General features: G+C 38.0%; 1 protein-coding gene across 25 annotated transcripts in view; it reads left to right on the top strand.

Annotated features, from left to right (window-relative positions):
- The window catches only part of ARNT (aryl hydrocarbon receptor nuclear translocator), a 66,607-nt gene that overhangs the window by 36,425 nt on the left and 14,874 nt on the right, over positions 1–15,308 (top strand). For all 25 annotated transcript variants that reach the window (XM_009430835.5, XM_063813945.1, XM_063813949.1 and 22 more), the window contains 8 exons: positions 614–827; positions 3,773–3,986; positions 5,619–5,721; positions 7,862–7,927; positions 8,357–8,442; positions 10,276–10,352; positions 11,030–11,164; positions 13,643–13,717. In XM_009430835.5, the coding sequence (XP_009429110.4) occupies positions 614–827; positions 3,773–3,986; positions 5,619–5,721; positions 7,862–7,927; positions 8,357–8,442; positions 10,276–10,352; positions 11,030–11,164; positions 13,643–13,717 (970 nt within the window). The remainder of the gene's footprint in view (positions 1–613; positions 828–3,772; positions 3,987–5,618; positions 5,722–7,861; positions 7,928–8,356; positions 8,443–10,275; positions 10,353–11,029; positions 11,165–13,642; positions 13,718–15,308) is intronic.

Here is a 15,308-nt window from a genome sequence, read left to right on the forward strand (position 1 = left end):
TTTTTCTTTTGTTTTTTGTTTTTTTTTGAAATGGAGTCTTGCTCTGCCACTCAGGCTGAAGTGCAGTGGTGTGATCTCAGCTCACTGCAACCTCCAGCTCCCAGATTCAAGTGATTCTCCTGTCTCAGCCTCCCAAGTAGCTGGGATTACAGATGCATGCCACTGTGCCCTGCTAATTTTTGTATTTTTAGTACAGACAGGATTTCACCATGTTGGCCAGGCCGGTCTCGAACTCCTGGCCTCAAGTAATCCACCTGCCTCCATCTCCCAAAGTGCTGGGATTACAGGCATGAGCCACCATGCCTGACCTGTCGTTTCTTAAAACAGCTTTTGTTCTGAGGGAGTGGTAATTTACAAAGGATGTGAAGTTTCCAGGAAATAGGGGGAAGGGAATTACATTATCTTCTTGTTCTCTGTCTGCCTTATTAGTTCTGTTTCATGCTTGCTTTGCATGAGAAGGTTGGCAAACCTTATTTTAACTGCTGAGACTTAAGCATCACTAAATCTGAATACCACATTCTTCAGCAGCACACTTGGTATCCATATCACTCTCCCTGCTACCAAATGACCAGATGTGACCACCTGGATGGGGCTTCTCTTTCTTTCCATGCAGGGAAAATCACAGTGAAATTGAACGGCGGCGACGGAACAAGATGACAGCCTATATCACAGAACTGTCAGATATGGTACCCACCTGTAGTGCCCTGGCTCGAAAACCAGACAAGCTAACCATCTTACGCATGGCAGTTTCTCACATGAAGTCCTTGCGGGGAACTGGCAACACATCCACTGATGGCTCCTATAAGCCGTCTTTCCTCACTGATCAGGTCTCTGGGACTTACAGTTCTGAGAGAGTCTGGAATCTGGGTGAATCTCTTGAAAGTTTTCGTTTTTTGGACAAGAATTCAGCTTTTCAGGAAGAAGTCAGACAATGGGAAAATGAATTTCAGTCCTTGGCTATAACATTAATTAGCATTGGGACAATGAGAAGTAGAGAAGAGTTGTGAAAATATTTAATAAGCTAATAAGTATTAATATTTGAGAACTTGACTCATGAATATAGCATATAGGATGGAAAAAGAACAGTGGAATCACAGAGGAAATGACTATGTCCATGGAACCAATTTTCTTTCTTGCCTTTAGGGTTATAGAAGATGGAAGAAATCTATTTCTTATCCCTGAAGCAGCTTCTAGTTTTAGTAATAGAATGAATCTGTCCCACCTTTGATGATAGAAGAACTGAGAGTCTAATTGTTGCTTAGGGATGTGCTCTGTTACATGTGATCACTATGAAAAAAAGAAGGCGTAAACATTTTCTGCCTTTCAGGAACTTCATCTGAATATAAGTATGTGAGTGGCAGGATATCACAGAAAATAACAGGAAAATGCATAAAGAGAGGAATTGTATTTTTTAATTAGTAATTTTATGTGGGACTAGATAGACATACTGAAGGGATGGCTAAAGTGAATAGAATGGCTAGACTTGAGTGAGGATGGTTATGGAAGACTTCTGAGGGTAAGGAAGCCATGTTCTATTTTGGTTATTAAAATAACATGATCATTGCAGAAAAATTTGGAAAATGTAGGAGGTATAAGGAAGAAAAAAATTTACTTCAGTATCAATCAAATATTCCCTTAATGCCACCAATTTAATCAAATGATTAGAAAGAAGGAGAGAATATAGTTTGAGAAAATGGAATAAGAATTTTCCAAATAGGATGGTCTACTTAAAACTACATACTTTGTAGCTATATACATTGAAATAGTTAATATGTTCTAACAGTACATGTGCAAGTATTCAACAGACTCCAGTTATGCACCTTTTGTGGGCAAACCAGGTGTGTTGTGCTGTGAGAAATAGAAAGAATGGTAAGACAAATGGTTTTCTGGTGGAAACAGACATGTAAATAAATAAATTAAACATAGAACTAGTTATATAATAAAAGTGCTGTAATGAATCCTGTAAAATGCAGATATGGAAAATGAGTTGGGGAGTAGTGTTGTGGATTTTGGGAAGCACTTGAGCAAAAACCTAGAAGTGTGGAATAATTGGGTTATGCAAAGAAAGTCAAGTGGTTTAGCATGTTTTTGGTAGATAATAGGAAGGTAGGCTGGGATCTAATGATGGAATGTTTAGGTGTTAAAGAATTTAGATTTTAATTTTTATGCAGTGGGGAGACATAAAAAATGTATTAGATCTGGTAGCATTTTAAGGATTGATTGAAAGCAGGGCGACTACTTAATTAGTTTTGGTAAAAGATGACTAGGACAGTGACAAAGCATTGGAAAGTAGAATTGATAAAACTGAATTATCACTGGAATGTGAGAGAATAGTTAGATTTTGAGGCTTCTAGCTTGGGAGGATGCTGTTAAGAATATTGGAAGAGCACGGCAGGTTTTTTTTTTTAAGAGGGAAATAATGATTCAGGTTTTGGGATGTTGATGTTGAGTTGCTGGTAGAATATTTATAAATATTTTACAGATACTTGAAATTCAAGTCTGCTGAAAGCTCAGGAAAAAACGTTAGTCAGGTCTAGGGCTATAGACTTGGTTATTATTTCGTAGTGGGGAAGAGTGAATATGGTTTCCCAGGAAGAAAGTATGGTATTAATAAAGAGGGCTTAAGATGAACTTTGGAAATGTCTACATTTAAGACTTGAACAAAGGAAAGGAAGTCTGAAACAGAAGAGGAAGCAAAAATTGGAGTACAGTCTCATAGAAGAAGGTAGGGAAAAATAAAATTTAAAGGATAAGATGGACGACATTGTCACATTCTGCAGAGAGGTTGAATAAAGTGATGAAGACCCAGGAAAAGGGACTTGAATTGGTAATTAGGAGGACATTAGTAACCTCCTTAAAAATATATGTATGCTGTTCCTGGCAGAACAAAAACCAAACCAAACAGGAAAACAGTAGTTTAGAGTGAGAGTGAAGTGGGATTGAGAAATAATTGAAAGGTAAGAGGATAAAGCCAGTGAATATAACATTATTCTTAGTATAAGCTTGCTGCTGAAAAAGAGAGATGAGGTGGGTCAAATTGAGGGAAGATTTATCTAGAATTGAGAAAACTTGATCATTTTTATAGGCCTGAAGGGAAAGAGAGAAAGTGGGAATATTTGTCAAGCAAGATCCTAAAAAGAGACCAGAGAGGATGGAATTAAGAAGTCAATTATTGTTCATGGTAAGCCTTTTTTTTTTTGAGACAGGGCCTCTTGCTCTGTCGCTCAGGCTGGAGTGTGGTGGTATGATCTCGGCTCACTGCAACCTCTGCTTCCCAGGCTCAGGTGATCCTCCCACCTCAGCCTCCGGAGTAGCTGGGACTACAGGCGTGTGCCACCACACCTGGCTAGTTTTGTTTTTGTTTTTGTTTTGTTTTGTTTGTTTGTTTGTAAAGATGGAGTTTCGCCCCGTTGCCTAGGCTGGTCTTGAACTCCTGGACTCAAGTGACCCTCCCACTTTGACCTCCCAAAGTGCTGGGATTACCGGCGGGAGCCGCTGTGCCTAGCCCAAGCCTTTTATTCTTCTTGAATCCTGAGACAGAGAGGAAGAGGTGGATAGTGACATAGAGAAAGTGAGGAAACATGTATTAGAAAAAACTTTCTTATCGATGAACTACATTTAGGGTGGAAACCTGTGGCTGTGGATCAGGTGTGAACCAGCAGTTGCTTACGGAGAGATGCATGTGGCCTGAAGTGTCTTACTTCTTCCTGTGAATAGAAATACTTGTTTTTTCAGAGTAAAATATTAACTTCTATTTCTTTTCCTTGCGCAGGAACTAAAACATTTGATCTTGGAGGCAGCAGATGGCTTTCTGTTTATTGTCTCATGTGAGACAGGCAGGGTGGTGTATGTCTCTGACTCCGTGACTCCTGTTTTGAACCAGCCACAGTCTGAATGGTTTGGCAGCACACTCTATGATCAGGTGCACCCAGATGATGTGGATAAACTTCGTGAGCAGCTTTCCACTTCAGAAAATGCCCTGACAGGTGAGAGTTATGTGTATGGGAAATGAATGAGAAGTCCTTTCTTGTTTTTTTCCTGAGACTTAAGAGATGTTTTAGCTGTTAAATTGGTTTGTTGACTCTGGCAAGGCTTCAAGAATTTTCTACTTTAATGAATATAGTCAGTTCTTTTTATCCATATGAGATTATGTACTTTGTGGCTCAGCCTTAGAAAATATTTCATTGGTGATAATATTTTACATTTATCTTAATATTGGTGAAATAGAACAGTAAAAGCCAAACCTACAATACTTTTTTTTTTCTGTTCTAAAAGAATTATCCATGTTTTTATCTCATTTGTATGGATAATTATCTGGTATTTTTTCTACCTCCTGGTGCTTGGCTTTGTGCTAGGTTCAATGATAACAGCTTTTTATTCTATAGATATGGTTATTGGTCAATGTATAAGGTGTTTTCTGTTGTTGTTGTTGTTTGTATCTGTACTGTTGTTCTTTTTTTCTCCCCTATTTTATTATGTTCAGTCTTTTGGCCAGAGTTTGGCTAGAGGAAACAAGTCATATCTATTCTTGAGCAACTCTAGAAAAAAATTTAAAGTGGAAGCAGATAAAAAAACTGGTAGTTAAAATGCAAGAAATTTCAATATACTCATATTAGTGTTGTTGATCTTTAGTTTTCCTCCTTTTTTCCCACCCAAAAAAGAGACAGGGTCTCTCTCTTGCCTAGGCTGGAGTACAGTGGCACATCATAGCTTACTGTAATCTTGAACTCTTCTGGGCTCAGTAATCTGCCTGCTTACAGCTTCTTGAGTAGCTAGGAGTAGTTCATGTCACCACACTTGACCAATTTTTAAATTCTTTGTAGAGACAGGTTCTGTCTGTTGCCCAGACTGGTCTCAAACTCCTGGCCTTCAGCATTCCTCCTCCCATCTTGGCTTCTCAAAGGGCTGGGATTATCGGCATGAGCCACCACACTTGACCAGTTTTCCCCTCCTTTATGTTTTTATGATTTCATTTTTCTAGTTCTTCCTTTTCCCCAAAAGTTGTTCTTCGTTTCTGTATAATAAAGAAGACAAACAGATCTATATGTTTCTATAACGTATAAAATTACTTGGTTTTTTTCTTTTTAAAATTTTTTCTTTTCTTTTTTTTTTTTTTTTTTGAGACAAGGTCTTGCTTTATTGCTGAGGCTAGAGTACAGTGACTCTTCACAGGCACAGTCATAGCACACTACAGCCTCAAACTCCTGCCCTCAAGCAGTCCTCCTGCCTCAGCCTCCTGATTAGCTGGGACTACAGAAAAGTACTTGTTTTTCAACCAATGACATTTACTCTGTATGTATGTCTGTATGTGTATACAGATAATCAGCTATGAGAATATAGCCTTGCCTCTTGTTTTCTACTACTACTTTCCACTCCTACTTTTCCTTGCACAATGTTATTTTCAGTGCTGCCTTTGAACTTAAGAGTGAGATTCATTGATGATAATTGAAGTATTTTAGGCTTGAAAAAAAATTCATCTCCTGCTTGGTCAGTTCTGTTATAAGCAAGGAGATTAAGGGCATGAATAGGCTGCTTACTTATCTTTGCCTTCAGTATCTCTCCCCCTCTTCCCCACACACAAAAATGCACTCCAGACTGCTCTTCACATCTTCCTTCAGGGCGTATCCTGGATCTAAAGACTGGAACAGTGAAAAAGGAAGGTCAGCAGTCTTCCATGAGAATGTGTATGGGCTCCAGGAGATCGTTTATTTGCCGAATGAGGTGAGTGTCAAGCTGAGGATTGTGATTTGGTATAGGAAGGATCAAGAGCTGAGAGTTTTATTTCTGTCAGAGTTAAGTTGGATTAGCTCCAGTGGATTAAATTTAACTCTCCATACCCAGATGGATTGTAACACAGAATAAAGTATTTGGAAAGGGAACTAACGTTTCTGAACTTGCCAGACACTATGATAGGTGCTTTATATCTGTCATCTTATTTTATCCTCACAATTGCCTTGTAGTGTAAGATTGATGGTTACCATTTTGCAGATGGAAAAACAGATATAAAGAAATGAACTTGGCCAGGTGCAGTGGCTCAAGCCTGTAATCCCAGCACTTTAGGAGGCTGAGGCGAGTGGATCACCTGAGGTCAGGAGTTTGAGACCAGCCTGGCCAACATGGTGAAACCCCATCTCTACTAAAAAAAAACAACAACAAAATTAGACGGGCGTGGTGGCGTGCGCCCATAATCCCAGCCACTCGGAGGCTGAGGCAGGACAATTGCTTGAACCCAGGAGGTGGAGGTTGCAGTGGGCCGAGATTGTGCCATTACACTCCAGCCTAGGCAAAAAGAGTGAAACTCTGTCTCAAAAAAAAAAAAAAAGAAAAAGAAAAAGAAATGAATTTCCCACTGTTACATACTGTTTGATACAGGATTTTGTTTTAATTCATAGTAGTCTGACTACAAAACCTCTACTTTTTCCCTGTTACAACACAAGGCAATATCCATTTACTCAGACCATTTCTTCTTTTTTTTTTTTGGTTAGAAATTTGAGACTTCCTATGTCTTTCAGTAGGTGTTTAGTGTTTATAAATTATATACTGTACGTTTTAGGATTCTGTAGAAAATATGGTGGTCCTTTCTATACAGGTACAAAAGGCATCTCAGGGTCACAAAGTTCAGGCTATATAATGGAAATTGACTACATTGTACTGAGAGGATAGTTGCTAGAAATTATGGGTAGGATATTAAAGGTTTGCTTGGAGAGGCACAAAATTGAACATTATGTGGTTTAGTGATTTATTTTTATTTTTATTTATTTATTTTTTTGAGACAGAGTCTTGCTCTGTTGCCCAGGCTGGAGTGCAGTGGCATGATCTTGGGTCATTACAACCTCTACCTCCTGGGTTCAAGCGATTCTCATGCCTCAGTTTCCTGAGTAGCTGGATTGCCACCACAGCTGGCTAATTTTTGTATTTTTAGTAAAACAGTGTTTCACCATGTTGGCCAGGCTGGCCTCAAACTCTTGACCTCAAGTGATTCGCCTGCGTCAGCCTCCCAAAGTGCTGAGATTACAGGCCTGAACCACTGCACCCAGCGTGTAATTTAGGGTAGCTTCTAGACCCAGACTGCTGGATTTTGTTTTAATCCATATTCTATGGATTTGAATTCTAGCTTTGATGCTATCTTCTGAAACCTTGGATGATTACATGACTACATTGTGCTTTGATTTCATCATCTCACATTAGCGATAATGTTAATACTGACTTTATAAAGTTGTTATGAAGATTAGATGAATTAATATATGTAAAGATATTTAGAACAGAGCATGACACATATTAACCCTATGTAAGTTTTATTTTTGTTTTAAAGGATAGGGAGAGGGAAAGTAGCATTGGCAGGAGTATCCCAATATGTGGACATGGCTAATGCAGAGACATAGGCAAGAGCAAGATAATAATGAACTGTAGCAATTACATTAAGTTGTGGTTAATGTAGAGCAGGAGTAAGCAAACCACAGCCCTTTATTTGTAAATAAAGTTTTATTGGAACACAGCCATGCCCATATTTTTACATATTATCTATGGCTATTTTCATGCTATAATGCTAGAGTTGACTAGTTGCAACAGACTTTCTGGCCCACAAAGCTGAAAATATTTACTATCTGGTCCTTTACAGAAAAAGCTTGCCAACTCTTGATGTTGAGAATGTTTGCATATGAAGAACATATGGAACATTTTGACCTCAAATTCTAAAAGTTTTAGAAATACTAAACTTGACCTATCTTTATCCTTCATTATTAGTAGCATTACCAATTTTCTATGTCTGGTTGTATCCAGAGCCTGTTATTCTGCTATTACTGTGGAAAGTTCTTTGATAGGGCAGTCTGATTGCTTTTAATCTCTTTATTCCTTGAAACAGGTGTGGCAGTAGCTCTGTGGACCCAGTTTCTGTGAATAGGCTGAGCTTTGTGAGGAACAGATGCAGGTGAGATCCTAAGTGGTGAAAACCAAAGGGATGGCCAAATACCTGCAGAGATCATCACATTTTTACCTGTCTTACTGTAGTCGTTCCTTCAGCAGCTCTCACTTGCATCCCTTACCTCCCACTTAACATCCCTTACCTCCCACTTACTTTTTTTCTGGCAATATTTTCCTAAACTTCTAAAACTTCTCTTGAAAATCCTGTTTAAGGAAGTCGCTATGCTATTTTACCTACTTTCCTCCTACTGCATACCTTTTGGTTACTTTACTTTGGCAAGGGTAAAAATGTGGCGGTCATTTTTGGGTGGGAAAGATGATTATCCTGTTTTCTAAACTCCTAAGAGCGTAAACTTAAAAGTACTAAGGCAGCATTGCCCTTTGAGTTTTACGGGTAGATTTTTTTTTTTTTTTCAAACTCCTGTAACTCTTCTAGGAATGGACTTGGCTCTGTAAAGGATGGGGAACCTCACTTCGTGGTGGTCCACTGCACAGGCTACATCAAGGCCTGGCCCCCAGCAGGTAAGAAAGTGAAATAGTAAATATTTCCCCTTGGTACAGTTGGTTCCTCACAGAGTCCATGAAAGCTAATATTTATTATATACCTGGTATATGAAATGTACTTTTGTGTAAGATGAAAGAAAATAGGAAAAGAAAATGTACAATCCTTCCCTTCCATTATTGAGCTTTTATTCCAGTTGAGGAGATAGATAACTCAGGCTGGAAAATGATTCAGTATTGGCTGTGTCACAGAATGTGGTTTTTATATGCACAAATTTATACTGAACATATGTATTCTAAGCATTTGTTGCAAAGAAACATAGACATTGAATGCAGTTAATTTGAGAAAGATTTCTAAAGTAGGAACAAGACTTTGAGAGAAAAGGGGAAAATGCCTTTATTGTAATAACTTATCAAGAGGATATTCTCTGCAAAGACTTTAAATCAAGCTTTGAGCAGATTAGCTTTACCAGAACTTGAGGTCAAACAAGGAATGTGAGAAAGGTGATTGGGTTGCAGGATCAAAGTTTTAAGTTGGCTTGTCAGAGTTTCCAAATCTTAGCAGCTTTATTACTTCCCTGCTGCCTGGGTATTATTGGAAAGTAGGGGTTTTGGGGAGACAGAAACTAAGAGAAAAGAGAAGCAAGGTGATGTGTTTTGGAAAAAGGTTAAACTTTGGATGTGGAGAAACCTGGATATGATTCCTGTCATTGTTACTTATTAGTGGCATCACCTAGGGTAAGTTGCTTGACCTTTATAAAGCTCAGTTTTCTCATCTGTAATTTGGAGTTAGTACATCCTGTATAGGGTTTTTGTGAGGATTAGATTTAATGTAAGGAAAGCATCCAGCCCAGTGCCTGGCATATGGCAGGTAACCCAATAAAAGTAATTAATGTAATTTTAAAAAATTTAACTGAAGTAGTAATGACATTTGAACTACTTAGTCTATATACTATATAAGCCACACAGTTAAAGTATGTGATCTTTCATACCTCTATGTAGCATCAAGGAATACTATTTTTCTGGATAAAAAGAGTATAACTATGCAAAAAACAGGGGAGAAATGCAGTCTTCTTCCCTTTCTGTGTAAAACATTGGTTTTTCTCTTTTCCAAGGGACATGAATAACTATTGATGGTTGGTATAACTTCATTTTGGGTTGCTTGCTAACTTTAAAAGTTACAGATTAGGCAAAGCATTAATTTTCTGCCTATAACATGGTCATAGAATGGATGTCTTCATATGTGCCATATTTGGCCAGCATAGTTTTTTAGAATACTCTGGGTAGGACTTGTATTTTCCAGTTTACTATAATTAACATGGGTAAAATGTAGGAATTAATATATATGTAAATACTTAAAACAATGACTGGCATATATGGTAAGTTTTATATACTTGTTTATTCTTATTTATCATTCTCTATTGCTTTATGCTTAGCCTCTTCATAACTAGATGTATTTTGTTTTGTTTTGCTTTTTGGTTTTTTTTTTGAGAGGGAGTCTCACTCTGTCGCCCAGGCTGGAGTGCAGTAGTGCGATCTCGGCTCACTGCATCCTCCGCCTCCTGGGTTCAAGTGATTCTCTCACCTCAGCCTCCCAAGTAGCTGGGATTACAGGTGCATGCCACCACGCCTGGCTAATTTTTGTATTTTTAGTAGAGATGGGGTTTCACTGTGTCGGCCAGGCTGGTCCTCAAGTGATCCGCCCACCTTGGCTTCCCAAAGTGTTGGGATTACAGGCGTCAGCCACGGTGCCTGGCCCATAAATAGGTCTATTTTGAATCTTTACTTGTCTGAGTTTTGAAGGCATTTGAGTTCAAGGTCCCCGTTAAACCTTTTAACGTCACCTTTCTGAAGGTGTTTCCCTCCCAGATGATGACCCAGAGGCTGGCCAGGGAAGCAAGTTTTGCCTAGTGGCCATTGGCAGATTGCAGGCAAGTATGAATTTTCCACATCTATATCCCCGTTCAATTAGAGCAGATCTTCAGGACTCATTCCTGTTAATTTTCTTTTACTTTCTGAATACAAATGAAGAATTCCATAAAACTCTCAAAATTTGAAGGAATATGGCATTTATAGTGACCATTGCTATTCTTGGATTTAAGTAGAAGTTGAAAAGTATGAGAGGAGGGAGATCTTTTTCCCCTTGTCTTAATTTTAGCTTTACTATGCTTAATTTTCTATTTCCAGTTAATTTCCTTTGCCCCTATACAAAAGAAGAAAGATCCTTTTCATTGTATCATTACCTGACTAACAATAGAAAAGTGGAATTATTTTGATTTTTTCATAAGTATAGATAAGTTTCTTGGTTACTTGTACCATATCAACCTGAGTAATGAGTTCAGCATAGCCAGTATGTGGATTTTAGATTGAATAAAGTTTATTCTTACTTTACTAACTTGGTAAAGTGTAAATGTATGGGAGTAGAGCTAGACCTTATGCCTTGTCTGATTGTGATTGTCATTTTTTTTTCCTTTTTGGATAAAATGTGAAAGTTTAGAAAGTCCTAAAACTGGGAATCTTATGTCTATGCAAAAGACCATGAGGAGATAGGAAATACATCTGTAAATAATGGTGTCATTTTACCTCATTTTTATCTCTTCACTCTCAGGTAACTAGTTCTCCCAACTGTACAGACATGAGTAATGTTTGTCAACCAACAGAGTTCATCTCCCGACACAACATTGAGGGTATCTTCACTTTTGTGGATCACCGCTGTGTGGCTACTGTTGGCTACCAGCCACAGGTGAGGAGCTGGAGCTCCATTAGGCCTCCATTTTCCTTTGGCTATGTTGACATTATGTAATCATGTAGTTCCTAAGACAGCCAAAACATATCAACCTCAGTTGAGAAAAAGAGATCATCATATTCTGTTAGTACCTAACATTATTTTCAGCTTCCTATTAGGACTGTCATCTCATGTAGAGAAATATGGCTTGTCAAACCAGGTGGGAGCAGCAGGTAGAAATATGTATTTATTTTTTGTTATTGATATTAATACAGATAATGATTCAAAGGTACTCATATTAATTAGTTATACCAGTATAGCTACATTTAGATAATTCATGTAATTACCTAAATGAATAATGGCCCATAAAACATGCAGATTTAGCACCAGTTATTATAATTTACTCGTGCAACAGACCAGTTAGCCATCTCTGAATTGACGCATCATATAAACTTTTAAAACTGCTGTGGGTCGGAAGGACTTCTGGCTGTGGCTATGTGAAAGAGGTTGGTGAAAAAGAGGTCTTGAAAACAAAGAACAAAGAGAATTTACACTACCTGATTCAACACTAACTATAAAGCTATTACCAAGACATTGTGGTGTTGGTGTAAGGATAGATATATAGATCAATAGACCAGAATAAGGTCTATTCTTATACTTGTCAACTAATTTTCAGCAAAGGTGACAAGACAATTCAATGGATAAAATAAATATTTCTAACAAATGGAACAATTGGATATCTGTATGCAAAAACAAAAAAACAAAAAAAAAAACCACACCCAAAAATGAAAACACATAGATCTTACCTCATACAATTTACAAAAATCAGCTTAGAGGCCTAAATGTGTAAGAGCTAAAGTTACAAATAAACTCCTAGGAGAAAATCTTTGTGATTTTGAGTTAGGCAAAAGATTTCTTACACTAAAAGCATGATTCACAGAAGAAAAAAAATTATAAATTGGATTTAATTGTAATTAAAATTTGCCCTCTTTAAAGGATATTATTAAGAAAATGAAAAGACCAGACATAAATGGAGAGAAAATAGTTACAAGTCATATACCTGAAAGGATTTGTACCAGGAATATATAAACAACTCATTAAGACAAGCAGCTGGTAAAAAAGAGCATAAGACTTGACATTTGACTGAAGAATAAATATGCATTTATGCACATGAAAAGATGCTCAACATCTTTTTACCATTAGGAAAGTGCAAATTAAAATCACAATGAGATACCACTATATACCCACTAGAATGGCTGTAATCAAAAAGTATTGGTGAAAATGTGTAGAAGCTGGAAGGAACCCTCATACATTGCTGATAGACATGTAAAATGGTATAGCTACTAGCTTTGCAAAAGCATTTTGGCAGTTTCCTACAAAGTTAAACATACTCTTAGCCTATAACCTAGCAATTTTATTCCTGAGTATCTACCTAAGAGAAATGAAAACATGTTCACCCATAGATTTGTACACAGTTCATATCTGTATTATTCATAATAGCCAAAAAAATGAAAACTATTTAAACGTCCATTAACATTTTGTAAATGAATACACAACTGTGTTGTATCCATGTGAGAATACTACTGAGCATAAAAAGGAATAAACTACTGATAATGCAACCATGTAGATGAACTTCAAAAATACCATGCTCAGTGAAAGAAGCCAGACCCAAAAGACCACATATTATGTTGTTTTATTTATATGAAATTTGTAGAAATAGCAGAACTAGAGAGGCAGAAAGCAGATTTGTGGTTGGCTGGGGAGTTGGAGTGGGAGCAGAGATTGACTGCAGATGGCACAAGGGAACATTTTGGGGCAGTGAATGTGTTCTAAAACTGGATTGTGGTAATCATTGCACAACTATAAATTTAGTAGACATCATCAAATCATACACTTAGAATGGCTGAATTATGAATGTAAATTATATCTAAAATTTATAATCTCATTAAAATAAATGTATAATATTCTGAGAAAGAAAAATGTTTTAGAAGCCAGCTCCTTAACAGATTCTGCCTTTTTTTAGTAGATTTCATCTTTTGTTTATTGTCTTTTTTTTTTCTCCTCCTCACTTAACTATAATCTTAGGATTAAAACAGAAGAAATAAAATCCAGGTCCCCAGCTGATGGACCAGGCCAGTTAGATGACCATAAAATTATATATGTTGGCTGGGCACGGTGGCTCACACCTGTAATCCCAGCGCTTTGGGAGGCTGAGGCGGGTGGATCACTTGAGGTCAGCAGTTCGAGACCAGCCTGACCAACATGGTGAAAGCCTGTCTCTATTTAAAAAAATACAAAATTAGCCAGGTGTAGTAGCACACCACTGTAATCCCAGCTACTTGGGAGGTTGAGACAGGAAAATTGCTTGAACTCAGGAGGTAGAGGTTGCAGTGAGCCAAGATCGTGCCATCGTACTCCAGCCTGGGCAACAAGAGCGAAACTCCATCTTAAAAAAAAAAAAAAAGTATATATCTTACTCTTCTTTCTCTATTCTAGGAACTCTTAGGAAAGAATATTGTAGAATTCTGTCATCCTGAAGACCAGCAGCTTCTAAGAGACAGCTTCCAACAGGTAACTTTTTTCCTGGTTTGGTTCTGAATAAATATTTATCATATTCACTCCATAAATATTGACTACTGATTAACTGAACACTGTGGCAGGCACTACAGTTTTATGTTCTTTAGTAGTTAATCTGCATTTTTAAGGAATAGAAAAGGACTAATACTTTGAAATTATGGATAATGCCCAAGGTATTTCTGTTTGGCTTTGGCTATTTACTGTCTTGTATTCAATTAACTGTATCCAAGGAGCTGTCTTTAAGGTATTTAAACTATTGGGCCAGGCATGGTGGCTCATGCGCCCAACCTCTAGATGCTGTGAAAATAGATGTTTTCCTCGTCTGGGCATGGTGGCTCACGCCTATAATCCCAGCACTCTGGGAGGCTGAGGCAGGTGGATCACTTGAGGCCAGGAGTTCAAGCCCAGCCTGGCCAACACAGTGAAACCCCATCTCTACTAAAAATACAAAAAATTAGCCCGGTATGGTGGTGCATGCCTGTAATCCCAGGTACTCGGGAGGCTGAGGCACGAGAATCACTTGAACCTGGGAGGCAGAGTTGCTGTGAACTGAGATCATGCCACTGTACTCTAGCCTGGATGACAGAGCTAGACTCTGTCTCAAAAAAAAAAAAAGATAAAAAAGAAAATTGTATACTTCACTAAGCTTGTAGTAGAAAAATTCATTTTATATAATTTTTTTTTTTTTTAGAAGGAGTCTAGCTCTGTCGCCAGGGTGGAGTGGAGTGTGCAATCTCAGCTCATTGTAACCTCTGCCTCTTAGGTTCAAGCGACTCTCCTGTTTCAGCCCCCCGAGTAGCTGGGATTATAGGCACATGCTGCCACGCCCAGCTAATTTTTGTATTTTTAGTAGAGGCGGGGTTTCACCACGTTGGCCAGGATGGTCTCGATCTCCTGACCTTGTGATCCACCCACCTCAGCCTCCCAAAGTGCTAGGATTACAGGCATGAGCCATTGCGCCCAGCCTAGACCGTTCTTTTATGGATGAGTGAGAGTCGTAATGAATTATATAAGCTGACTGTTAATTGTCATTCTCAGTCTCCAGCTCCTGAAAATATCTGGTGAATTTTATAGACATGGCTTTTGATAACGGTTTTTACTTTGTATTAGACAAGTTAATTAACCTCTTTAAGTCTCAGTAGTGTCGTTATTGATACAATGAATATATTAATAGTACCTAAATTCAGACGGTTGTTGGGAAGATTAAATAAGGTAATGAATATAAAACACATCACCCAGTATTTGATACATAGTATTACAAAATAAGTGGTTAGCTTCTAATACTGTTTATTTTTATTTTTTTAATTTTTAGGAATATAGAGTTAAAAGATTATTTTCTATTCCATGAGACTAGTATCTAAAATAACCTAAAATTCGCTGGGCATGGTCGCTCATGCTTGTAATCCCAGCACTTTGGGAGGCTGAGGCAGGTGATCACTTGAAGCCAGGAGTTTGAACCAGCCTGGCCAACATCTTGAAACCCTGTCTCTACTAAAAATACAAAAATTAGCCGGGTATGGTGGCTTATGCCTGTAGTCCCAGCTACTTGGGATGCTGAGGCATGAGAATTGCTTGAACCCAGGAG

This window comes from Pan troglodytes, chromosome 1, assembly GCF_028858775.2.
Source record: "Pan troglodytes isolate AG18354 chromosome 1, NHGRI_mPanTro3-v2.0_pri, whole genome shotgun sequence".
Classification (NCBI taxonomy): domain Eukaryota; kingdom Metazoa; phylum Chordata; class Mammalia; order Primates; family Hominidae; genus Pan; species Pan troglodytes.